This window comes from Myotis yumanensis, unplaced genomic scaffold (assembly GCF_028538775.1).
Source record: "Myotis yumanensis isolate MYYU_CA2020_CCGP unplaced genomic scaffold, mMyoYum1.0.hap1 SCAF_3, whole genome shotgun sequence".
NCBI lineage: Eukaryota > Metazoa > Chordata > Mammalia > Chiroptera > Vespertilionidae > Myotis > Myotis yumanensis.
Genome location: NW_027223754.1, coordinates 177,778,645 through 177,806,173, shown reverse-complemented (window position 1 = coordinate 177,806,173; position 27,529 = coordinate 177,778,645). Strand labels below are relative to the sequence as shown.

General features: G+C 37.3%; 1 protein-coding gene across 3 annotated transcripts in view; it reads left to right on the top strand.

The window, feature by feature from the left end:
• The window catches only part of CCDC91 (coiled-coil domain containing 91), a 348,316-nt gene that overhangs the window by 141,684 nt on the left and 179,103 nt on the right, over nucleotides 1-27,529 (top strand). For 2 of the 3 annotated variants that reach the window (XM_070410494.1, XM_070410493.1), the window contains exons 4-6: nucleotides 21,129-21,289; nucleotides 22,639-22,842; nucleotides 23,771-23,875. In XM_070410494.1, coding sequence (XP_070266595.1) covers nucleotides 21,129-21,289; nucleotides 22,639-22,842; nucleotides 23,771-23,875 — 470 coding nt within the window. Of the gene's footprint in view, nucleotides 1-20,135; nucleotides 20,170-21,128; nucleotides 21,290-22,638; nucleotides 22,843-23,770; nucleotides 23,876-27,529 lie in introns of those variants that run through there. The other variant, XM_070410495.1, reaches the window with a different exon arrangement.

Sequence of the window (27,529 nt, the reverse complement as noted above, 5' to 3'; positions counted from 1 at the left end):
AAAGGAGAGATCGACAACAATACAATCATAGTAGGGGACTTTAATACACCACTGACATCTCTGGATAAATCCTCTAGACAAACAATCAGCAAAGAAACAGCAACCCTAAATGACTCACTTGATCAGATGGACTTAATTGACATCTTCAGAACACTTCACCCCAAAGCCACGGAATATACATTCTACTCAAGGGCTCATAAGACACATTCAAAAATAGACCACATATTGGGTCACAAACAAAGTCTCTCCAAATTCAAGAAGATTGAAATCATACCAAGCATCTTCTCAGATCACGATGGCATAATATTAGAAATGAACTACAAAAAAAACAACCCAAAATACTCAAACACTTGGAAGCTGAATAGCATGTTATTAAATATTGATTGGGTTACCAATGAGATCAAAGAAGAAATTAAAAGCATCCTGGAAACTAATGACAATGAAAACACAACAATCCAAAACCTATGGGACGCAATGAAAGCAGTCCTGAGAGGGAAGTTTATAGCTCTACAGGCCTATCTCAAAAAGCAAGAAAAAATGGTAGTAAATCATCTAACTCTACAACTCAAAGAATTAGAAAGAGAGCAACAAGAAAACCCCAGAGTGAGCAGAAGGAAGGAGATAATAAAGATTAGAGCAGAAATAAATGACATAGAGACCAAAAAGATAATACAGAAAATCAATGAAACCAAGAGCTGGTTCTTTGAAAGGATAAACAAGATTGACAAACCTCTAGCCTGGCTCACCAAGAAACAAAGAGAGAGGACCCAAATAAACAGAATCAGAAATGATAGAGGTAAAATCACAACAGACCCCACAGAAATACAAATGATTGTTAAAAAATACTATGGACAGCTCTACTCCAACAAACTAGACAACCTGGAGGAAATGGACAAATTCCTAGAAAAATACAACATTCCAAAACTCAATCAGGAAGAATCTAAAAATCTCAATAGGCCAATAACTATGGAAGAAATTGAAGCAGTCATCAAAAAGCTTCCAGCAAACAAAAGCCCAGGACCAGATGGCTTCACAGGGGAGTTTTACCAAACATTCAAGGAATAACTAAAACCTACCCACCTCAGACTACTACAAAAAATTCAAGAGGAAGGAACACTTCCAAGCTCATTCTATGAAGCCAGCATCACCCTAATAGCAAAACCAGGTAAAGACAACACAATGAAAGAGAATTACAGGCCAATATCCCTCATGAACATAGATGCCAAAATCCTCAACAAAATCTTAGCAAATCGGATCCAGCAGTACATCAGAAAGATCATACACCATGACCAAGTAGGATTTATCCCAGGGATGCAAGGATGGTACAATATACGCAAATCAATAAATGTGATACATCACATAAACAAATTGAAAGAAAAAAACCACATGTTCATATCAATTGATGCAGAAAAAGCATTTGACAAAATCCAACACCCATTTTTGATAAAAACTCTCAGAAAGGTGGGAATGGAAGGATCATACCTCAACCTAATAAAAGCCATATATGACAGGCCCACAGCCAACATCATACTCAATGGACAAAAACTAACACCATTTCCCCTAAGAACAGGAACAAGACAAGGATGCCCACTCTCACCAGTTCTGTTCAACATAGTCCTGGAAGTATTAGCCATTGCAATTAGACAAGAAGAAGAAATAAAAGGCATCCAAATTGGAAAAGAGGAAGTAAAACTGTCCTTATTTGCAGATGACATGATATTATACATACAAAACCCTAGAGACTCCATCAAAAAACTACTAGACTTAATACATGAATTTGGCAAAGTAGCAGGATACAAAATTAATGCCAAGAAATCTGAGGCATTTCTATACACCAATAGTGAACTTTCAGAAAGGGAGATTAGAAAAACAATCCCATTTACCATCGCACTAAAAAAATTAAGATACCTAGGAATAAACTTAACTAAAGAGGTTAAAGACCTCTACTCAGAAAACTACAGGACGTTGAAAAAAGAGATAGAGGAAGACATAAACAGATGGAAGAACATACCATGTTCATGGATTGGTAGAATCAACATCATTAAAATGTCCATACTACCCAAAGCAATCTATAAATTCAACGCACTTCCCATTAAAATACCAACGGCATACTTCACAGATCTAGAACGAACTCTCCAAAAATTCATCTGGAATAAAAAAAGACCCCGAATAGCTGCAGCGATCCTGAGAAAGAACAAAGTAGGTGGGATCTCAATACCAAATATCAAGCTGTATTACAAAGCCACTGTTCTCAAAACTGCCTGGTACTGGCACAAGAACAGACATATAGATTAATGGAAAAAATAGAGACCCCAGAAATTGGCCCAAACCAATATGCTCAATTAATATTTGACAAAGGAGGCAAGAACATACAATGGAGCCAAGATAGTCTCTTCAATAAATGGTGTTGGGAAAATTGTACAGATATATGCAAGAAAATGAAACTAGACCACCAACTTACACCATACACAAAAATAAACTCAAAATGGATAAAGGACTTAAATGTATGACAGGAAACCATAAAAATTCTAGAAGAATCCAAAGGCAACAAAATCTCAGACGTATGCCGAAGCAATTTCTTCACTGATACAGCTCCTAGGGCAGTTGAAACTAAAGAGAAAATGAACAGATGGGACTACATCAAAATAAAAAGCTTCTGCACAGCAAAAGAAACCATCAACAAAACAAGAAAACCCACTGCGTGGGAAAACATATTTGCCAACGTCATATCTGATAAGGACCTAATCTCCAAAATTTATAGGGAACTCATACAACTTAACAAAAAGAAGATAAACAATCCAATCAAAAAAATGGGCAAAGGATCTAAATAGACACCTTTCAAAAGAGGACATTCAGAAAGCCAAGGGACATATGAAAACATGCTCAAAGTCACTAATCATCCGAGAGATGCAAATCAAAACAACAATGAGGTACCATCTCACACCTGTCAGAATGGCCATCATCAACAAATCAACAAACGACAAGTGCTGGAGAGGATGTGGAGAAAAAGGAACACTTGTGCACTGCTGGTGGGAATGCAGACTGGTGCAGCCACTATGGAAGGCAGTATGGAGGTTCCTCAAAAAATTGGAAATGGAACTCCCATTTGACCCTGTGATCCCACTTCTAGGAATATATCCCAAGAAACCAGAAACACCAATCAGAAAGGATATATGCACCCATATGTTCATAGCAGCACAATTCACCATAGCTACGATCTGGCAACAGCCTAAGTGCCCATCAGTAGATGAATGGATTAGAAAACTGTGGTACATCTACACGATGGAATACTATGCTGCTGTTAAAAAGAAGGAACTCCTACCATTTGCAACATCATGGATGGAGCTGGAGAGCATTATGCTAAGTGAAACAAGCCAGTCAATGAAGGAAAAATACCACATGATCTCACACATTCATGGATAATAGAGACCATTATAAACTTTTGAACAATAATAGATACAGAGGCAGAGCTGCCTCACACAGATTGTCAAACTGCAGCGGGAAGGCCAGGGAGGGTTGGGGGGCAGGAGGGAGGGGGGTAAGAGGTCAACCGAAGGACTTGTATGCATGCATATGAGCATGACTAGTGGACATAAGACACTGGGGGGTGGGGGAAGCCGGGATATTGTCAAGGGCGGGGAAAAAAAAAGGACACATGTAATACCCTTTGTAATGCTTTAAGCAATAAAAAATAAAAAAAAAATAAAGTTCAGTTTTTCCTTGCTCTTCTATGCCTTCCTGTGAGGAATGGCTTGAGTTACCTTAAAGGGTACAGTGAGAAGAGTAAATATAGAGTGTCCCAAAAATGTATATATACTTTGAATGATTATAAAGTCTGTGTTTATTAACATACAGTTAATTTTTAAAATTTACAAGAATCTACAGAAATTAGTAATTTTTTTTGTCAATGCCTATTTTCTAACTGATGACCATTTTGGTCTGAGCACCACTAATAACTCAAAGCAATCAAGAATCCTTTCGTTCAGTATTTGTGTGCCCTTAATTCATCAACTATTGCTGGTTTTGTACCATACACTTTATTTTTTATGTATCCCCATAAAAAAGTCTAGTGGATAGATTTTCTTCGTTCAAAGCTTAGCATGGTCTCACCCATTATCTCAAATCAGTTAAACCTGGAGGCAGTGAAAATTGAGTTATCAGCTGTTAAAGTGTGTATACGTTTCTTTGGGGTACCCTGTGTCCCCCTGAAAAAATGTTGACACACTTTGAATAATTACAAAGGCAGTGTTTGTACTTCAACTGCATTTTCAAACTTCCAGTAGCATTTTCCTTTGTTCAAAGCTCAGTCTGGCTGAAAAGAAAGAAGCATCAGTTGAGCTATCAGCTGTGAAAGTGTGTATACATGATTTTGCGACACCCTGTATCCATTTAAGTTATTGGTGCACCTCTGATCACAGAGTTGTTTTTCTTTTCTAAATTATACCTTTATAGTCAATAAAATGAGCATTAATCAAGGCAATATAAGCCAATTGTATGTGGGTTTTTGTTGTTGTTGTCAATTATAGATGTAGGATCATATTGCAGTTAACTGTCACTCTTTTTTTGGTGAGTTAAATACTGAATATTTTAAACCTCACATGATTTCCCTTAAATGAGCAGTTTATAAAGCTTCATTCATGAATTCGTTTTTAAAAAGTTTAGGGTTTTACAGCATTGGTATTATTTATTAAATTTTGTATTATTTTTGCTTGTTTTAGTCTTTTATGCTTTAAAAAAATACGATTTTAGCATTTCACTGCACTCTTTTGTGACAAACATTCCTTCAACAAAGGATATCCCCCTGTTTTATTTTTACTTTGAGATCTGCAAGTTGTGTACACAATTTTCTATTTATTTTAACCACATAGTTCATTAATTTTAATAAATATAATGGTAATAGAACTTTATTTAAATTACATACTTCTGGATTTGGGTATATAAAATTTCTTGGAGGTAATTCTAAGAGTTTAGTTGTCTAACAGCTACTGCTGGCTACTAGGTGACTAATAGCTCTTTTAAATTGTTGGCAAAGAGGATATAATGATGTCCAGCAGAATTTAGAGTTTTATAACATGTAGTTTGCTCAAATTTTGCTTTTGAGTCCCCATTTTTGTTTGTTGGTAGATGGACTTAGAGATCTAATTTTAAGAATATGATGGTATGCTAAGTTTTTTTAAGAATAGTATTTTTATCCTATTGATAAAAAGATGGCCTCCTAGTGTTGAAAACTCTTATGATTATCCTCCTATATAATAAAGAGCTAATATGAAAATGGTTATCATGCCCTCATGCCATAACGGCTCAGATACTCAACACTAGGGAGAGAGAAATGGAGATCAGCCAGGCACAAATGAGCTCATGAGAGAGGAATGGGGACCAGCCAGGCACAAATAAGCTCGTGAGAGAGGAATGGGACCAGACAGTCTACAGCCCGGGAGAGGTACAAGCCTCCTGCCCCGCGGTCCCAGGTGCCTGCAGCTATGGCCCAGGCAAAGCCACCCACCCATGGTCCCCTGTGGCTTCGGCTAGCTTGGATGAAGATGGCCTGGGTCCTGGGTGCCTGCGGCCAGCCAGAGGGAGAGAAGCCCGGGTCCTGGGTACCTGTGACCGGCCGGAGAAGGGAATCCTGGGTCCCCGGTGTGGGGCAGGGCAGAAGCAGTTAGGGGTGATCAGGCTGGTAGGGGAGCAGTTAGGAGTGATCAGGCAGGCAGGCAGAGGGGTTAGGGGTGATCAGGCAGGCAGGCAGACAAGCAGTTAGGAGACAGCGGTCCCGGATTGCGAGAGGCAGTCGGACATCCCCTGGGAATCCCGGATTGGATAGGGTGCAGGCCAGGCTGAGGGACCCACCCTCCTGTGCATGAATTTTGTGCACCGGGCCTCTAGTAGTTTATAAAAGCCACATAGATTACCCTGGCTGTTGTAGCTCAGTGGTTAGAGCATTGGTCTGTGCACTCAAGGTTCTTGGGTTCGATTCCCAGTCAAGGGCATGTACCTGGCTTGCATGTTCCATCCTTGGAATAAATATCCTCAGGAGAGGATTAACAACAAAAAACAGCCACATAGATGGATACATATATATAGTATGTAGATGCTGGTTAACTTTGATAGGAATACTTAAATATAGTACTGTATTTTGATAGTATCCTATATAATAAGAGCATAATATGTAAATTGACTGAACGGCAGAACGACCGGTCAGCAGGGGAGCAGGGCTGGTGAGCAGGCGGTGCCAGGCCAGCCAAGGCGCATACCAGCAGGCATAGGGAGGAGGTGGTGATGGGCGAGCGGTGGCAGAGGAGCGATCGGCCACTCGGCAGCCGGCACCTTCCCCTGATCGGCCTGCCCAGTCGCCTCCTGCAGAGGGAGGCCACCAGCGGGGCAATGGGAGGCGGGACCTGCCCCTCGCTCCCGGCGCCATTCCCTGATCAGCCCACCAGTTGCCTCCCGGGGGAGGGGGGAGAGGGCCTAAGCCCTCAGTCGGACATCCCCTGAGGTCGCCTGGACTGAGAGGGCACAGGCCAGGCTGAGGGGAACCCCTCCGCCCCCCCAGTGCACAAATTTTCATGCATTGGGCCTATAGTATTAAATAAACAAGGCATGCGGCCCACTGGCCGCAAGTTTGACATTCTTGGTAGATGCTTCAGACATAAATGTGGGCAAAATACCCTGAAGGCTCTAACTTGAACAGTACCATTTGTATACAATGATACTTGTGTAAACTCTGAAAATTATTATGGGGCTTTTTATTTCGTTTTGATAGGGTGAGTCAGCTTCTGGCAAATGAGACTTACATTGTAATCTACTAATACCTGTCAGTATGTTGCTGTAAAGCATTTTTTTTTGATGTTTCTATTTTATGATTTAGATGATAGAAAAAGAAAAAAAGATATTTTAAGTTCAAGAAACATAGTAATTAAGTCAAAAGTTTTAATATACTTTATAAAAACTTTATAGCAAGAGTGGCATGGACAGTTAGAAAGAAAATAGTAAGAATCTACACTAATAAAAGAGAAACATGGTAATTAGCGTACGACCGCTACCCTTCCCATTGGCTAATCAGCATATCCTTATGCAAATTAACTGTCAGCCAAGATGGCAGCCGGCAGCCAGGCAGCTGGAAGCGAACATGAGGCTTGCTTGCTGCAGTGACTGCGGGCTCCAACGTTCGTTCCCCGTCTGCCTTGCCAGCCTCTCAGCTGGCAGTTTGAAACATTCTAACAAATATAGGCAGGGATCTCAGAGCTGAAGTTATACATTGTTTCGATTATAGAACCAAAACAAACCAGATACGAAGCCTCAGAGCTAGAGCCAGAGCTAAAGCTGGCCCAGAATAAAATAAAAAAAAGGAGCGGTTGGGAGCTTCAATCAACAACCGCCAGCCTGAAAGCAGCCCTCAGCCCCTCACCCAGACTGGCCAGGCACCACAGTGGGGACCCCCACCCTGATCCAGGACACCTTTCAGGGCAAACCAGCCGGCCCCCAGGCCTCTATTCCATATAGTAAAAGGGTAATATGCCTCCCAGCACTGGGATCAGCGTGACAGGGGGCAGCGCCCAAACCCCCTGATCGCCCTGCGGCTCTGTGTGTGACAGGAGGCGGGGCCACAATCTCCCTATCTGCCCTGCTCTGTGCATGACGGGGCGGCGCCCCAACTCCCCAATCGGCCCTGCTCTTAGCCCAACCAGGGGCTGCATCTAGGGATTGGGCCTGCCTCTGCCACCCAGGAGCAGGCCTAAGCCAGCAGGTTGTTATCTCCCAAGGGGTCCCAGACTGCGAGAGGGCACAGGCCGGGCTGAGGCACCCCTTTCCCAACCCCCGAGTGCACAAATTTTTGTGCACTGGGCCTCTAGGCTAATCTAATAAAAGAGAAACATGCAAATTGACCATACCTCCCCTATACCCACAAGCCACGCCCACAAGCCAATCAGGAGTGAGTATGCAAATTAACCCAACTAAGATGGTGGCGGCCATGAAGCTGGAGTGAGCAGGAGGCTTGGGTTGTCCCCAGCAATGGAGGAAGCCAAGCTTCCCACCTGCCCTGCTGGCCCTGAGCTCCGCTCAAGGCTACAAAGTTTCAATTATAGAAGATAAATAAAACCCAGATACCTGCTTCCAGCCTGCCTGTGGGCATGGCCAGCCTGAAAATGGCCATCAGCCCCTCACCCAGGCTGGCCAGGCACCCCAGTAGGGCCCCCCACCCTGAAGGGGCTGTGGCCAGCCTGAAAACAGCCCTCAGCCCCTCACCCAGGCTGGCCAAACCCCATGGGGTGAGGGTCCCCGCTGGGGGGCTTGGCTAGCCTGAAAACAGCCACCAGCCCCTCACCCAGGCTGGCCAGGCACCCCAGTGGGGACCCCCACCCTGAAGGGGGTGTGGACAGCCTGAAAACGGCCCTCAACCCCTCACCCAGGCTGGCCAGGCACCCCAGTGGGACCCTCACCCTAATCCAGGACACCCTTCAGGGCAAACCAGCTGGCCCCCACCCATGCACCAGGCCTCTATCCTATATAAGAAAAGGGTAATATGCAAATTGACCCTAACAGCAGAATGACTGGAAATGACTGGTCACTATGACACACACTGACCACCAGGGGGCAGATGCTCAATGCAGGAGCTGCCCCCTGGTGGTCAGTACGCTCCCACAGGGGGAGCTCTGCTCAACCACAAGCCAGGCTGACGGCTGCCAGCACAGTGGTGATGGCAGGAGCCTCTCCTGCCTCTTCAGCAGCACTAAGGATGTCCGACTGCAGCTTAGGCCTGCTTCCCACTGGCAAGTGGACATCCCCCGAGGACTCCCAGGCTGCCAGAGGGATGTCTACCTGCTGGCTTAGGCCCGCTCCCCAGGGGAACAGGCCTAAGCTGGCAGTCAGACATCCCTCGAGGGGTCCCAGACTGCTAGAGGGCACAGGCTGGGCTAAGGAACGCCCCCCCCCCCCTCTCCCGGAGTGCACAAATTTTTGTGCACCGGGCCTCTAGTAGTAGAATAAGAGAAGAAAACTGCAATTGAAGAAAGATTAGTACACATAGAAGAGAGAATAGGAAATAATCTTTGTAGCTTAAAGAGAATAGAAATTGTGGCAAGTTTTATATTGAAGGTTTAAAGAACAAGATGAAAGAAGTAATTGTGAGTTGCATTTTGCTAATATTCACACATTATGATTAGATTTCTTTTGCCATTTGTTTCACTGGAAGGGCAGAAGTAGACTTTCAACTAATTTTGTTTACTTAGTTTTGCTTTCAATTGGTAGTAGAATATAGTAATTTATTTGAGGACTGTTGGTTTTACTTTATTCTTTTAATTGGCATTGTTAAATTATTGTATGTATGCTAGTTAGGCATGCTTTTATTTCTTTTTAAGTTTTAATAACCGGTAACTTTAGTGGTTGGTATCATTTATATATGGATTTCATTGAGAAATTTAGTTTTATTAAATTCTTTTTAAATTTTCATCTTCCTTTATGCTTTTATTATTAAGTGGTCTATATTTTGTTTCCTTGATTTACATTTTTAATTGTTTGTTTATATACTAGAAAACACACACACGCACACACACACAGCCAAACACAAAACTCTGATATTTTGTATTTTTAAATTTTTTTTTTAAATTTATCATTATTGTTGAAAGTATTACAGATTCCCCCCACTCCCTTTTTCTTCCCCCATTGACCCTCTCCTCCTCACTCCCACCCTCTTCCCGGCCTTCAGAAGAGTTCAACCGAAGAACTTATATGCATACATGCATGACCCATGAACACAGAAAATAATGCGGTTAACTTGTGTTTCTTTTTTTTACATATATTTTTAGTGATTTCAGAGTGGAAATGAGAGGGAGAGATAGAAACATCAATGATGAGAATAATTGATTGGCTACCTCCTGCATACTCCCTACTGGGGATTGAGCCTGCAACCCAGGTTGTGCCCTGACTGGGAATGGAACCATGACCTCCTGCTTCATAGGTTGATACTCAACCACTGAGCCACACCAGCCAGGGTGTTAACTTGTATTTTTAATCATTGTGGAGTAGAGAGTGTGAGCTTTGAAGTCAAATGGATATGGATTTTGATCATGACTTGGCAATCTTCTAGCTGTGACATTATGAACATAATAGCTAAACCTAAAGCAATAGGTTCTTTATTTGGAAAATGGTTGTTATTGTAAGGATCAAATAATTTGGCACACAAACACATTTTGCATAATGCCTGGTACAAAGTTACACTCAGTCAATGACAGTTCTTTCTCCTTTTATTTTTTTAACTTAAATAATTTGAGCTATTCTTAGCTGAAATAGTTTTTTTTAAAAAAAATATATTTTATTGATTTTTTACAGAGAGGAAGGGAGAGAGATAGAGAGTTAGAAACATCGATGAGAGAGAAACATCGATCAGCTACCTCCTGCACATCTCCTACTGGGGATGTGCCCACAACCCAGGTACATGCCCTTGACCGGAATCGAACCTGGGACCTTTCAGTCCGCAGGCTGATGCTCTATCCACTGAGCCAAACCGGTTTCGGCTGAAATAGTTTTTTAATGAAAACTATGCACTGTCTACATTCAGCACAAGTTTCAGAGTTATCTCCTTCTGGCTCTGTGCATTATCTCTGAGCTCTTATGTATGTGTTGTAGGTAGACATATAACTTCTGTGGTGTCTAGTACAATATTGATTAACTTTCTTCTCCCCTTTGGAAAAATGTTTCACTTCCATTTGCAATTTATTTCAACATTGCTCTACTCCCAATAAATTAGATCTAACTTGACTTGGTTCCCTTATTGTATGAATAGAAAAAATACATCTTTCCCATATATTCACTTTATATCTCTATGAGAATCAAATTTTACCTTTTATTTGAGGAGCAATAATGTATTTTTATGTTATATTTTAAATATTTAATTTTTAAAATAATTCCTATTAAGTGTTTAAATACATCCTCAAGAGAAGATTGGCTTATTAAATGCTTATTGCCTGCAAACCCACTGGTATTTTATTTTAATCATTTGATATTTGGGGTGTCCCAATAGTAATATCAACCCTACTAACAATAACAGGTCTTTTCATAATATCTAACTACTAAATACTTTGTTTGCAATACCAGTATGATATTATTAGGGCGAATTTTCTAATGTAAGGAATTGTGTTGTATCATTCATTGCATAGTGTCTTGAATATGTTGTTACTCTGCAATTGTATTTTTAATGAATGAACAGTTAAAGGAGTCCTGAAAGAGTACAAGCATCTTTTCCTTTAAGTGTCTCATCATGTTGTATTGAGTTAAAAATCTTCTTTTAAATTTTAGATATGCTATTTGGATCTTTCAAAATTCTTTCATATTCTTTGTTTTCCATTAATGTGTGATTTCAGTCAATAAGTTATTTTTAAAAATGAATGAGCATTGAATAGTAAAGGTGGGTTCATATAATGACCTGAAAATACCAGTAAATTAAGGTATCAGAGGATTTGAGTAAGATGGAATATTCTGAAAGATAATCACCAACCTCTAATAAACCTATGAGATGGGAGAATTCTGAAAAAGAGAGGCAGGGATTGGGTAAGAAAGTGTTTGAATGAAAATTAAAGACCAAAAAATATTTTCTAAGTAAAAAGTTGTAAAAATTATCATTTTATTGGTGTTATCTTCTTGGATTACTTAACCATTAACAGGGATAAACAGATTTCTTTGTGTATAGTTAAATGCATGGGTGTTTACACCTGTTTCTAGTTTAGACTTTATAAGTGTTATTCTTATGGAAACAAAACAGAGTTGACCACAAGCAGAATTACTGGAAAAAAAATTGCATACTATTTGGAAACTTAGTGTCCTTTGCTTGTCTGGGCTGTTTGTGTTTTAGAAGAGGTCCATCAATGAAAAATGATACACCCAATGAACTTGAATTACCATTATGTTAAAGATGGGAAACTGCCATTAATTGCACTTTAGATTAGCATTATAGTTGTAAAGGAGTGTATACTGACCTTGTATCCAAGTGTTAGGAAATCAAGGAATTTTCATTTGAAATGAAGCACACTGTCTCTGTACTCTTGCTTAAGACTTAAAATCCAGCAAACAAATTAAGATTTCCAAAGATACAAATTTTGTAAATTTCTACTTCTTCAAAAATTTTTGACTGAGTTGGTTCCTGTTTGGGTACATTTGATCTTCTTAGTTTAAAGATTTTGAGCATGAAAACTGACAGCAGTCAACTTTTAATAGATCAAAGAATACTATAGAAGTCTGAAACTTTAAATTGTGTCTTCTTGTCTAGATGAGGAGATAATTATATTTTACATATTGGAATTTGTGCTTTTCTGTTATTAAGCTTAAATTTCCCCATATATTACAAAAACATATATAAAACATGTATACAGTCGCCTGACCGGAGTAGCTCAGTTGGTTGAGCTTTGTCCTCAGCTTTGTCCTGTACACTGAAGGTATGCTGGTTACTTTCCCAGTCAGGGCACATACCTGCCTTGTAGGTTCAATTCCTGGGTCAGACTGTCAATATTTCTCTCTCGCATAGATGTTTCTCTGTCTCTCTCTCTCCAGCATGTCCTCAAATGAGGATTACAAAAACACAAACATGTATACAATAAAAATTATTAATATTTTGGGTCTATATATGTGGACAATATTTACTGATTTTGATTTTTTGAAGGTGAGTTTTTGTTATTGGACAGTCACCTAAAATTCAGTGAAGATGTGTATATTCCGGCATAATGAAAAACTTAGATAATAACTGGAAAAAATCTTGTTTCCATGTAGATGGTGATACATTTTTATTTTCTCTTATTTTGTAGCACTACTCATTTGTTTTTTCATTTTATTTTAAAAATAGGATGTGGATTATGATATATTTAGTAATCATTTATATTATCAAATCAAACAAATTTCTGAAAATCCCATTAATTTTTCATAAGTTGAAAGCACATGTAAATTATAGTCATTTTAGGTTCAGCATTTCTTATGTCTGAAATAAGAATTGATGTGATAAGCAGGATGTCAGAAAGGCTTGCAACTCCAAATCTTGTTTGCCAGCTAGTGTTGATTCTTGACGTCTTCTCACAAAAGCATCATTTCTTTGAGTAAACTTATTGGTCCCTATTAGTTTTTTTTTTTTCTAACTTATTTATCCAGAGCAAGTTTTGATCTGTGAGAAAACATGGCCCAACATGGCACTATAGCCAGTAAGGGCATTAAAACAAGAAGTCTTCAGCATTATTTTTTTAAGCATGTGTAATTATTGTTTCTTTGTTATATTTCAAAATTACACTTGTGAATCTACCATTTAACTTAAGAAATATAACATTATCAATTCTAGTACTCCTCTTCTGTCATTTCCCTCTTGCTTTCTCCCCAGAAGAAACCACTGTCCTAAATATTTATTATTTCCCTGCCAATATGTACATCTATCTCTAAAGAGTTTGGTTTGTTTATGTGCCTTATAAAATGGGTTAATACTGTGTGAACTCTCCTGCAATTTACTTTTTACACAAATTTGTTTCTTTTTAAAAAAATATATTTTTATTGATTTCAGAGAGGAAGGGAGAGGGAGAGAGGAGAGAAACATCAATTATGAGAGCGAATCATTGATCGACTGCCTCCTGCATGTCCCCTACTGGGATCAAGCCTGCAACTCAGGCATGTGCTCTGACTGGGAATTGAACCAAGACCTCCTGGTTCGTAGGTCGATGCTCAACCACTGAGCCATGCCAGCTGGGCTCAAATGTATGTTTCTAAGACTCATCCATGTTGTTGCATATTTATGCAGGAACCTGTAGTTCCTGACTAAAAACTATTCTAATGTATGCCACTGCTCATTTAACTATTGGACTGTGGGCATTTTGGCTATTGTCACTTATTTGCTATTTGAAGAGTACTTCTAGGAGTATTCTTATACACGTTTTTAGTAATACCAAGTGTTTCTTTAGCACTTTGCATGGGAAAGACTTTTGTTGATATCAGGTTTTCCCCCTTATGAGTAATTTCTGAAACTCTTGTCTGTTATATATTTCCCCTTTTACCTCTTTTCTCTGATTTTTTATTTTATTTTAACTTACCAAAAAGCTGCAAGAAATGAACAAATAATTTTATATACTCTTTATTCATTTTCTTCAGATGTTAACATTTTACATTTGCTTTATTTTTATTCTTTTTTTCCCCTCTTCCTTATTTTCTTCTTCCTCTTTCTGTTTCAATATTTATTTAACATTCTTTTTTTTCTTATACTGAGGCCATGTAGTCTAAAATATTGTGTCCGAAAGTAACTTACGTTAGTTCCACACATCCTACCCTCCTGCCCCCACACTTGTAATTGTGCTTAAGTTATTCATTTGAAATATGGTTTAATTCACTTGTTGCTCTTTGTATTTAATTTTAGGATTTAACTCCCCTATTTCCCTGCTGGTTTATTTTATTTTTATTTTATTGAGTATGTGAAACATTGACATGGTTCTAAAACTCAGAACCATTTTTAAAACAACTACTCAGTGAAGAGATATTTCTCAATATTCATTTCTTCTGCCTGTCCATTTTATTCCACCTATCTGTCTCATTAGTTTTATCTTTTCTGTGTTTCCTTTATGACAAATGAGTAGATGCATGCATCTGCATCTTTTTTTTATTTAAACTTTTTGATTTCAGAGAGGAAGGAAGAGGGAAAGAGAGATAGAAACATCAGTGATAAGAGAGAATCATTGATTGGCTGCCTCCTGCACATCCCCTACTGGGGATCAAGCCCGCAACCTAGACATGTGCCCTTGACCAGAATTGAACCTGGGACCCTTCAGTCTGCAGGCTGACGCTCCTACCCACTGAGCCAAACCAGGTAGGGCACACATGCATCTTTTTACAGATGTAAGGCCTATTTGTAGATTTTCTTTTTAGTGAATTAACTGTTTACATTTTTGTGCCCATTATTCTATAGGCTGTTCTTTTGCAATCCGCGCCCTCCCCCCATCCCCAAGTTTTAAATGTTCTTTTTATTATTTAGGAATATTAGCCATTACCTGTGATATGAATTACACATATCTTTTTTTTTTAAATTTGTCGGTTTTTTCTTGATTCTATTTAAGATATTTTTTTGCAGAAAACATTGTTATTTATCCTAGAGTCAAATGTATAAATCTTTTTTTTTGTATTTGGAATCAAGTCATAGTTAAAAAGCTTCTCTTTTTGTTTTTTGTTTTTACACCCAAGGTAAAGAGGAACTCACTCATATTTCCCCTGTTCTCTTAAAAATTGTTTTGATCTCTGATTGATTTGGAGTTTATTTATTTATTTATTTTATCTTATCTTTTTTCAAATGACTAATCAGTTGTCCTGGCACTTTTTATAAACAAGCCCATCTTTATCTCAGTTACTTGAAATGCCACTCCTACCATATACTAAAGTTTCACACTGACATGGGTCTGTTTCTGGACTTTCTAGTCTGTTAATTGCTACACCAAACTGTTTAAATTATAAAGGGTGCATCTTATGTTTTTATGTAATTTAATGCAGTATTATATTAATAAGGTACATAGTATGTTTTAGTATAGTTTTAAAATTAGTATATTTTAATAAGAGGGTCTAGTACCCTCCTTATATTTTTTTTTGTTTTTTTCCTGTCTTTTTTGTATTTTTACTTCTTTCATGTGATGTTTAATGTCCATTTGTCTAGTTCCATTATAGAAAAAAAAGCTTATTGATACTTTTATTGGATTTATATTAGGTCTATAAATTAATTAAGGAATTTTTTTTCTGTCATCATTTCTTCAAATAGGTTTTCAATATCTTGCTCTTTCTCTTTTCCTTTTGGTACCCCTACAATGCGAATGTTTGTATGCTTGAAGTTGTCCCAGAGGCTCTTTACACTATCTTCATATTTTTGGATTAATTTTTCTTTTTGCTCTTCTGATTGGTTGTTTTCTTATTCCTCATATTCCAAATCATTGATTTGATTCTTGAAATCCTCTACTCTACTGTTGAATCCCTATAAATTATTCTTTATTTCAGTTAGTGTATGATTAATTTCTGACTGGTCCTTTTTCATGTCTTTGAAAATCTCACTAAGATCCTTGAAAGTCTCATTAATACCCATGAAACGCTCATTAAGATCCTAGAGTGAGAGAAATAGACTTACAAGTCCAGGAAGCACAGATTCCCAAACAAGAAGAAACCAAAGAGGCCCACACCAAGACACATTATAATTAAAATGACAAAAGTTAGACAAAGAGAGAATCTTAAAAGCAGCAAGAGAAAGCAGTTAGTAACAAAAAGAAGAAGCAGCAGCAGAAGAATCAGAAGAAGAAGAAAAAGAAGAAGGAGAACAAGGAGGAGGAGAAAAAATATGAACAATAAAATGGCAATAGATACATATCTATCAACAATTGAAACTAAAAATCAAAAACGAACAAAGAATCTAATGAACAACAACAAAAAATTGATGAATAAAATAGAACCAGAGGCATGGAAGTATGGAACAGACTGATAAATCTCAGCGGGAAGGGAGGAGGGTGGGGCAGGAAGAGATTAACCAAAGAATTTATATGCATATATGCATTACCTATGAACACAGACAATAGGGTGGTGAAGGCTTGGGGTGGGGTGGGAACTGGGTGGAGGGGGGTAATGGGACGGGGGAGGTGTACATCTTTAATACTCTCAACAATAATTTTAAAAATTAAAGTAAAATAACTAAGGGAGGATTGACATCTTTATGATACTTAGTTCCCTAATTACAAGGGATATCTTTACCTTTGTTCAGGTATACCTTTGAGTCTTTTAGAAGTGTTTTAAAGTTTTCCTCATTCTTCTTGCTAAATTTATTCCTCAATATTTTATCTTTTTTGTGGCTATGGAAAGTAGTATTTTCTTTAACATTAAATCCCCTATTATTTTTACATATGAATGCTATTCATTTCTATTCATTAAGTTTATATCTTCTTTACTGATTGTGTTTACTGTTTGACTTTAGTAGGAACATGAGATAATTTTTCTTCTCCTATTTTTACACATTTATTTAATTTATCTTGCCTAATTGCATTGGCTTATGCCTTTAGTGCAATGTTAAATGGTATGGAGATAGTAGACATCCATCCTTGTCTTGTTTTTGACTGTAGAGGAATTAATCTAATTTGATCTTTTTTTTTCTCGTTAATTAACATGCTGACTTAGGACTAAGGTCTATATTTATTATGTCAAGAAAGTATCCATCAATTCCTATTTTCTTGAGTGTTCATTTTTACTGAAAGCATTTTCAGTCTTAGAGATAAAACATCATTTTCTATTTAAGCCTATCAGTATGATGTATTGTATTAATGAATTCCCTAATAATGAACTATCCTTGTATTCCTGGAACAAATCTCTCGTGTTCATTCAAAACATGTTCTCAGTATGGTGTAGGACTCTCTTTACTAACATTTGATTTAGAACTTTTGCCTCATTATTTTTATGTGATACTCTAATAATCTCTAATTATTCTGTTTTTGTATTGTCTTTATCAGGCTTAGCTATTAATGTTATGTTACTGTTATGTAAGCTAAGGAAGTTTTTCTTTATTTTTAATGCTTTGGACCAATTTTAGAGCATTAATTATTTTTATTTTATATTTATTTATTTATAAAACATATTGATTTTAGAGAGGAAGGGAGAGGGAGAGAGAGATAGAAACATCAATGATGAGAGAGAATCATTGATTGGCTGCCTCCTGCACGCCCCCTACTGGAGATCGAGCCCGCAACCCAGGCATGTGCCCTTGGCCAGAATCGAACCTGGGACCCTTCAGTCCTCAGGCTGACGCTCTATTCATTGAGCCAAACCAGCTAGGGTTAATTTTTTTTTTAGCTCTAATCGGATCAGCTTTTATAAACTATACTTCTGTGGTATAAATATTTTTTCTAAACACTGCTATAAATGTGTCCCATAGATTGATATGTAATGTTTTAATATCATTATTTCCTTTGTCAAAATTGTAATATTTTGATGAGGGAATTAAAATTTTGTGGTTGGGTGGGTAATGGAGTAGGTGAAAAGAGTCCTAAAAAGGCTTTTTTTGAATGTTGTCAAATGATCAAAGAAATTTAATGACAGTTTCCTTTTATTGAATATTTACCATGTACCAATCTGGTACAGCCAAGCAGCTTATTTATATTATCTAATTAAAGCTGTATATTGTCATTTTGAGGTACATATTTCCCCATTTTCAGAATACTGAATCAGTGGTTTATATCGATTCGTATTTGCCCAAGGCTGCATAACAAGAAGTTGTTATTGTTGAAATTAAATTCCATTTCTGACTCTGTAGCTATGGCTTTTACTTAAGCAGTAATATTGTGATGTCACAGAGGTATTTAACAGCATGGCATAATCAGGAACTGTTAGTAGCACAGTGTGACTGGAATAAAGTCAGCCCTTAGTAGTATCATTTCTGGCTTGGACAAATAGTTCATCGAGATACTATTAGCTAAAATGGGAAGCATGAAACAAAGCAGGTTTCTGTAAGATGATGGGTAAGTTTGATGTACCTACTAGGTAGCTAATGGAACTGTCTGGTAGTTAGGTGAATATATGGATCTGGACCTCTGCAGAGTGGAGCTTATAGGTGAAAATTTAAATAATGAGTTTTGAAAGTGGTAAGAATAATGTGAATATTGAGATCAGAACATGAAAAAAACTGAATCTTAAGGTTGAGAGGGAACAAGAAAAATTAGTCAAAATGTTAGGAGGAAGTCTAGGATAAAGTGGTTCACAGGTGCCAAGGGAACTTTCAAGGTAAAGGAGGGTCATTAGTATTAGTGCTCTGGAGAACTAAAGAAAGATAAGAGCGTTCATTTGATTTAATAGTAATTGAAAGGAAAATTAATATCTTAATTGTTGAGTTCTGTGGAGTGATGAGGGTTAGGTGAGAAGACAATTGAGGCAGGAATAATTTGGAGATAAAACATTTGGGCATGAAGGTAAAGTGTGATAGGTAGCAGTAGCTAGTGGAAAGTGTGAGGCTGAATTGAGGATGCTTCTCTTGCCCTCTTCCTACTTTCCTCTCTCATTCTCTCTCCCTTTCCCTTCCCTGTATTTATCTCTTTTCTTTGTGTCCTCCCTCTCTTCCTCCTTTTCTTTATTCTACCACTTTCCCTACTTGTTTTCCTCATATGATGTTATGGATTGAGAATTTAACTTTTATCAGCATGAAATCTTGTCTCAGATTTTAGCTATAAATATAAAAACATAGAGATTTTAAAATATTCAGGTGTTAGATCAGAATGATATTTTTAAGAGTTTCTTGAATCAAGGATCATAGTCACTTTTATGCACAGAATTAAACATACTTGTCTAACAAATTTTAATCTTTGCAATAATAATGAAAATAATATAAGCACAATAATAAAACCTATACATATTTAGTCAATTTATACCTCACTAGAGGCCCGATGCACAAAATTCATGCAAGGGGCTTGGCCCTCGCAGCCCTGGCTTCCTCAGCCCTCGCTGCCCTGGCTGCCTCTCGGCCCCACGGCCCCACCCACTGGTGTTTCTGGAAGGTCCTTCTGCAGTCCACTCTAGCATGTTAGCTCTTTATTATATAGGATTGGCAAATCTTTGCCAATTTTACAGATAAGGAAACTGAGAGAAGTAAACTTGCTTATTGCTCTATACCTGGCATGGCAATTAGGTTCCAGAATCTATGGTCTTAATACCAGGGCTATATTCACTCTACTATGCTATAATACTTATTTTATACTTTTAAAATTAGTTATATTTTTGTTATAAATTATAATTTAGAATTAGAAGTTAGAATATTTTGACATTTTAGAGAAATCTTAGCATATGGAATAATGAAGATTAGAAAAAAGTCATTTCTGAAACAGATATATCAAGTGAAAATATGAGTTGAAATTCTAGTTTTCTGTATTTCAGGTAAAATAGTGAAATGCTTATGTGAGAAGCTGGAATGCCTCTCACGTATGGCACATACTATTTTATAAACACACTTGCTATGAAGTAAAAGTATATCTAAGATAACTAAATGATACCTGTAGGATACCAATCAGAAATTGATAAATTGTTTAGTTTATTAATACCTATTGACCTTATAAATATTTTTCTTCAGGCAAAAATGCAATTTCCATTGTGAACTGTCTTCCAGAATTTATGGTAGAACTTCGCTGACGTTGCCACTGATGCCAATGTGGAATAAAGGTCTTTATAATTTAGAAAGTCAGAACATATAAATAGATTACTTCTAAAAATAATTTACTCTTCTTAAACTTTAAAATGCATAGTATAAATATATGTGTTTGAATTTTTAGAAAGAATTCTAAACACTGCTATAAATGTGTCCCATAGATTGATATGTAATGTTTTAATATCATTATTTCCTTTGTCAAAATTATATCACTATGAAAATAAATTAATATATATAACCTGTTTATTTTGCCCTCATCAATATTTTTATTTTATTTCATGCTTGGCAATTGGCTTTCCTTTTGTGACCTTTGTATTTGAAATTAAATCACAATCTAATAATGTTTTGTTGGGAAATTAATTACAGAATTGTATTTCAACATTGTTTTTCTTTAAAAACAAGTTGGAATACTGACTGACTTTAATATGAAAAATCTATTGTTGTTGAAAAAGAAATTAACACTGAGACAGTTGGATTAATTATTTTAAAGTAATTATTCTTCCCCTTTGCTGACTTTATTGTAATAATTGATTTGACTTGGATACTGGGTCATCAGGCCATTGAGTTCATGGATGCCTGACTTGTCTTGCTCACTGCTGTCTTCTCAGTGCCTCGTTAGTGCCTGTGCCTGGCACTAGTAAGTGTGCTAGTGCTTTTTCTGAACTAACTTGATAGTTAGGTAATATGTTTGAATACTTTCTCTGAGTTAGAAATGCACTTCTAATGGTAATATGTTATATGTAAACACTAAGATACTATTGTCTTGTTTGCCTGAGTCTCATGTGGAAATATCATGTTAATTTTAGAAACACTAGTTTTAGATTTCAGGTAATGGCCCTTTAGGAATAGTTATAGAATTCTCATTTTCAGGCATTTTGCTTTTACTTCCCTTTCCCTCTCTGTACTCTCTTTTCTTCCCTTCAACCTGTTTGTTATTTTCTCTTTAATCATCTTTTTGTTTGTTTTCTTTCAGTATCTGGAGTCCATCTTTCTCCAGCTTCTCCTGCGATTATACTAGACCATGACCACTCTTCTCCCACCATTGGCTGCCTCTCTTCTGAGCCCATCATTTCATCACCAGAGATTACACATGCAGACACCACCATTGTCAGTCAAACTGTTCCTAAAGCACAGGTAAGGACAAGCCTATCTTTATAGGAAATCTGCATGCTTAAAAAAAAATTATATACTGATTGAATTAACTTTTAAAGATTTTCTGATTCCTTTTCTTAACTTTCTGAAAAATATTTCTGTAGACACTCTAACTTTGAGGCTAATATCTAGAATTCTGAATAATATGTTTGTTTTGGGGAACAATTGCAAGGTATTTAAGTAACCTTAGTTACCAAAATATGGTTTGAGTGTCCAGTTATTAAAATTGACTTCGTTTATTTCAAATCTTGAACTTTAAAAGGGAAAATAATTACAAAAAAAGAATAATCATCTCTGGTTTCAGGGACACTTATTGTATGTTTTCAGGTATTAGAGTGTTCTTTTCAATTTTATAATAAAATTTTAAACGATTGCAGTCTTAGAGTTTATTCATTCAAATATTTATTGACCCAGGCATTGTGTTAGCAGCTAGATGCTGGATTTAATCCAAATTTTCCAGGTGCTATACACAATCTCAATTATCTGGTATCTTTACTAGAAAGTGATGATTGATTAGAGGTTATTAATAAACTAGAGGCCTGGTGCACGGATTTGTGCACCAGTGGGGTCCCTCAGTGTGGCCTACGGGGATCAGGCCAAAACCAGCAGTCCAATGCCTCCTGCCGCTCCTGCCTACAGCTCCTGTTCATGCCTGCCACGGGCTCTTGCTGAGTCAGTCCTGATCAGGAGAGGCTCGCGCTGCCACAGTGGCACTTGCCTGGTGTTCGCCAGCCGTGAGCCCTGCATTTGGTGCCCCTCTGTCAGCTGAGTGGTGCTCCTGCTGTGGGAGCACACTGATCACCAAGGGGCAGTCCCTTCTTTGAGTGTCTGTCCCCTGGTAGTCAGTACATGTCATAGTGTGTCATAGCGACCTGTCATTTGGTTGTTCAGTCTTTCGGTTGGTCGGTCGCTTAGGCCATATATATATATATATATATATATATATATATATATATTTCAAATTCTGATTTACAATTTAAAATATAAGCAAATTCTGATGTGTGTAAATTTAAGAACTGATATCAGATATGCCTCTTCTTAATTATACACTTTCAGACATATGAAAAAGTTTTAAGTTTTTAGTGCTTTGCTTGCAAAATAATAAATGCTTTGAACTCTAAAGTTTAGAGGAAATTTTGTGTCTTACTGCAAAGATCAGGTTGTTGTAATAGTTTGAGGTCTTCTGTTGATTTACTTAAAGGGTGAAATAATTTCGGAACCCTTGCTACAACTTAATTTCCAAATGTGGTTTCTGGTGCCCTTTGGATGTTTTCATTATTGGTACAGTGTAAACTTTTCCCTCTTGTATATTTTTTTTTAATGTGGTTTAGATTCAGCAATCAACACACACTGATCTGGATATCTCACTTTTTCCATTGGGTTTAACTGATGAGAAAAGTAATGGAACAATTGCTCTTGTGGATGATTCTGAGGATCCTGTAGCCAATGTATCAAACATACAGCTTCAGCAGAAAATTTCAAGTTTGGAGATTAAACTCAAAGTTTCTGAGGAAGAAAAACAGAGAATTAAAAAGGTATATTTACGTTTTCCTAAAAACTGTTTAAATTATACATTCTGGAAATTTGATAAAATCCCTATGTTTGATTAAAAACTCATCAGGGGAAGAAGACACTGACTGTCCTTTCTTGGCTGTAGGTTTAAACCAGTCATTTGAGTTTATCACTTAGAATTCTTTGATAAGAAATTTCTGGTCTTAAATGTGTACTTTTAAATATATGAACATCTTTACTAGATGTTTGTTTTCTCTAAATAATGCTTTTTTTCTGGTTTATTTTTATTTATTTTGAAAGTAGGTAGTATTGTGTTTCTTACATAGTTTAGAAGGTTTGTAACATTGTCTTGTTCCTATATAACAGTGGTTCTCAACCTTCTGGCCCTTTAAATACAGTTCCTCATGTTGTGACCCAACCATAAAATTATTTTCGTTGCTACTTCATAACTGTAATGTTGCTACTGTTATGAATTGTAATGTAAATATCTGATATGCAGGATGGTCTTAGGCGACCCCTATGAAAGGGTCCCGACCCACAGGTTGAAAACCGCTGCTGTATAAAGTCAGGCATCATGAGATATTTGACAAGAGTGGTTACATATACAGCTACTTTAGTAAATTATTTATTTATGTTCTCATTTCTCTTTCCTTAAAATATCTATAAAAGGGCCTTAGCAAATTTATGAAAGTATATGTAGATATAGACTGTGTTGATTATAATTGGCTTAGGTGCTTTTATTCATTTATTAGCATGAATAATTTTGGTGTTATAGCAATGTTTGATATTGGTCTGGAAATGAGAGTGAAGCATACAATCTATAATATTGTTAAACTTTAAATCATACTTCCTGTGGGTTTTTTCCTTACCAAACATTTTCTGCTATGTTCATTGAAATAATGAAATATATTTTATGCCATGACATAATTTGTGCCTGGATTTCTCCTTTAGGATGTGGAATCATTGATAGAAAAGCATAATGTCTTGGAAAAAGATTTCCTTAAAGAAAAAGAGCAAGAAGCCATTTCTTTTCAAGATAGATACAAAGAACTTCAGGTAAACCGCCTGTACTTACAATTTAATGTGTAAGCCTTTTGATAAAGCATGTAATGTGATTTCAAATAGTGCTGAATAAATATTTTATGAATGAACAATCAGTATGTAAAATATTCACCAACATGGATGAAATTAATCATAAATGTAATTTTGAAAAATATGAATCTGTGAGGGTTAGTTGTTTGAGACACAGTTTGGTGAAAAATACTCTGTTTCTGATGGATAAAATTTGGAATTTGGACATTCTGATTTTTCTTATTTGTGATTATATTTTAAAAGAGTTTAGAATCCTGTAACCCCTGAACTGAGATATTTAATCTTTTTTATATATTGTAATCAATGTCTCCTCATTGCCTCCTCAAGTTTCCTTAATAAACTTGTTTTTTTTTCTGTTCTTCCCCATCTCAGTAAATGGCAGTGCTATCTTTCCATTCCCTAAGGCTGAAAACGGCATTTATCCTTTTTTTTTTTGTACTTACTCATGTCTGTTCCTTCAGGGAAACCTGATGGCTTTACCTTCAAAATATCCAGGTTTCCACGATTTACCATTATGGTCACTGCTACCATCCTATTCTAGGCCTTCCTTATTTCTAACCAATCTTTATGCTTCTGTCATTGCCTAATTATGGGCTATTCTCCACCTTGCAGCCACTGTGATCTGTTCAATACTTAAGTTGATTTTGTTATTTTTCTGCTCTGAAATCTTTAGTGGCTTCTCATCTCACTCAGAGTAAGTCAAGTGAGTCCTTAAAATGGTTTGCAAGGCCCTATACTCTTCTTTATCCTTTCTCCCTGTCTTTTCCCTGTCTCTCTCTCCTCATTTTGCTTTATCCTTATATCCCTATATCTCTTAATTTTCTTTTTTATACCATTCAGGTCTCCATGAGACCTTTCCAGACAATGCTGACATCCCCTACCAACCCTCCCATATGATGCTTTTTTCCTCCATAACACTTTTCCATCTGACCAGCTTGTTTACTTGCCTAGATCATTTTAATAGTCTCCTAAATGGTCTTCTAGCTTCTGCTCTTGCTCTTCTCCTTAATGAGTCTTTATTTCAGCAGATAGAGTAGTGCTTTTTAAAATTTAAGTCAAATCATTTCCCAGACTTAATTCTCATTCTCCTTCCAGTGTAAATCTTTTGGCTTCTCCAACTTTTCCAGTTTACCCCCAGCTATTTACTTACAGCAGGCTTGGTAATAAAGTCCAGGTGAATGTGTGAGCCTGTCTGGGAGGGCATTCCTTGGCTGTTGGAGTGGTGAGTGGAGGGAAATGGTTTATGATTTAGTCACAGTCTTTCTGCCTGGAATGCCCTCCCTCCAGATATCTACATGGCTCTGTTAAAAATTATGTACAACATGAAAATAAGGAAAAGGCTGAGCAGTGTGTTCTTTCGATGTCTAGGGGGACATTGTTTAATGTACCTACCCAAGGATTATTTAGGAGAATGTACTTTATTTGACTCATGGTTTATTGATATTACATGCTAATTATGTTTTTTCCCCAGAGGCAATGCTTGTTTGTTCAAAAAGATAACCCCATGGGACAATCACCAGTTTTGTCTCTAACCTAGCACTCTTTCCTGTTTAACAACCCGTTATTTAAATAATGTAAATATATAAATATATATCTATAGCTATATATATATCTGCAAATGCAGTTTGAACCCGTCTTAACTTCTGATTTATTGAGTCTTAATAAGTGAATAGAATAAATCTGGGATGTAAGTTCAGTTTATATTTATATGAGTCACATTTTAAGTCTTTGAAAATTGTATTTTAGTAAGTCTCAGTGAACCTTCAGATACCTGCTCTTGTGGAGGCTTCCTTGGACCATGCTATATAAAATGAGAACTGTGTATATATTCAGCATGCCCTAGTCCCCTTTCTTTGCTTTTTTGCCTCTCTCATAGCACTTACCTCCACCTGTTATTTTATTTTAATGTGCTTATTTTTTTGTTTTCCCCCCACCAGAGTGTAAACTCCATGAGATTAGGAGCTTTCCTTTCTAGTACCTAGAACAATACCTGGAATGTAATGTGGGTATAATGGGGGCTCAATATTCTCGAATGAGTGTGCAATAATATTATGCACCCTGTTCTCCAAGGACTCATCACATTGTGTAAGGTCACATTTACCAGCCCCATACTTGGAATTAAGGTGCTTATTAGAAGCCACAGTACCGAATACTGACAGAACTTAGTGTTTCTTTTGTCTATGTTGAATAACTTATTCTGGGCCCGGTAGTGTGACATATACCTTTTAAAATTTAGTTTTTCAGTCTGTCAATGGGAATAGTAACATACCTGAGAAATCATCTGGGGCCATACAGTACTTGAGTTTTTCACAGTAAAGACTTATATAAATGCCAAGGGGCATTATCATTGTCTTTCTACTTTTACTATTAATAGTGATAGTTTAAGAGTTACAACTTGAGTCTTCAAAACTAACATTCAATTTAAAAAGCTCTTTCTTATCCAAAGAAACCTTTTTCAGATACTTTTTTTTTTAGCACTTTTACTTCGGCCTCTCTCCCTTTTTATACCATGTGTTTAAAAGAGTAAATTAACTTATGGAGTATTTTATCACCTTGGCTAGCTAAGTGATAGAAAATGTACTAGGAGGTCTCATAGCTCAATTGAACTTAAAGGCAGGCATGCTGTTTAGCTGGCACAGGTAACCTCTGGTTTTTGAAAAGTACGCCTTATGTCGCTTTGCTTTTATGAAAGATCTACATTAGTACCTGTTTTCCAAAGGATTTTAGTTTTTATTTTTAAAAAGGCAAAAAGTGAAACTAGTGTTCAGTGTTTGTTTTGGTATGATGAGTGGTTTTTAATTATATCCTACACATTTGGGGTGTTTTGTGTGACACCTTCTATCTTGTTTAAATGACACCACACAGTTTGGGGAAAGGTGGAGGCCACTTTGTTAATGTCGGGTGTTGGGGTGAAATTGCAAGTTTCCCACTCAGCTGCCTTTGAAACCCCGAGCAGAAGGGGGTGCCCTTACTTCAGAGAGAAAGTGTAATGTCAGGCCCCATGTAGACTTTAGCTGATACCACCCTGGCCGGGAGGAGGAGAGGTACCTGGTAGCAGTTCCCATGTGCTTGTACTAGCACCATGGAGCCAGAAGGCCTTGCTACTTCTGAGTGGTTGTAAGAGTTCTGGTTCCCCACTCAGCTTCTTCTGACATAGGAAGAGTGGGAGATGGAGTCTCCTTACCCTTGGGTGGGGATGCAAGTCCTCAAAACTCCTCCAAACCATAAAGTTTTCTTAGTTACCCCCTCGGGGACAGCCAGGGCAGCACTTTATAGCTGGGTGACGGGGAGGTCTGGGCTCAGCACTCTGGCCTTTGCTCTCAGAGCTGGAAGTGAGCTCATTTTTTTTCTTTTTTTTTTTTTTTTACCATTGGGCCTGGCTTCTTATCTAAAAGTTTTCTGTTCTCCCCGTTTCATGGTCCTTTAGGTGGAGAGGGATGGCATTTCTTGGGGCTGTTTTTGTTTGTGCTCACTGGCATTTCATGGTTGCTGGCCATCCCATTTTCTGAGGCTAAAAGAAAACTCATAGAACTTACCACTATGTCATTCCTTGGGTCCTCAGGTCCCTCGGTGGTCTGCCTTTCCACCACCTTCTGGAATCGTCTTAAATTTGTTTTA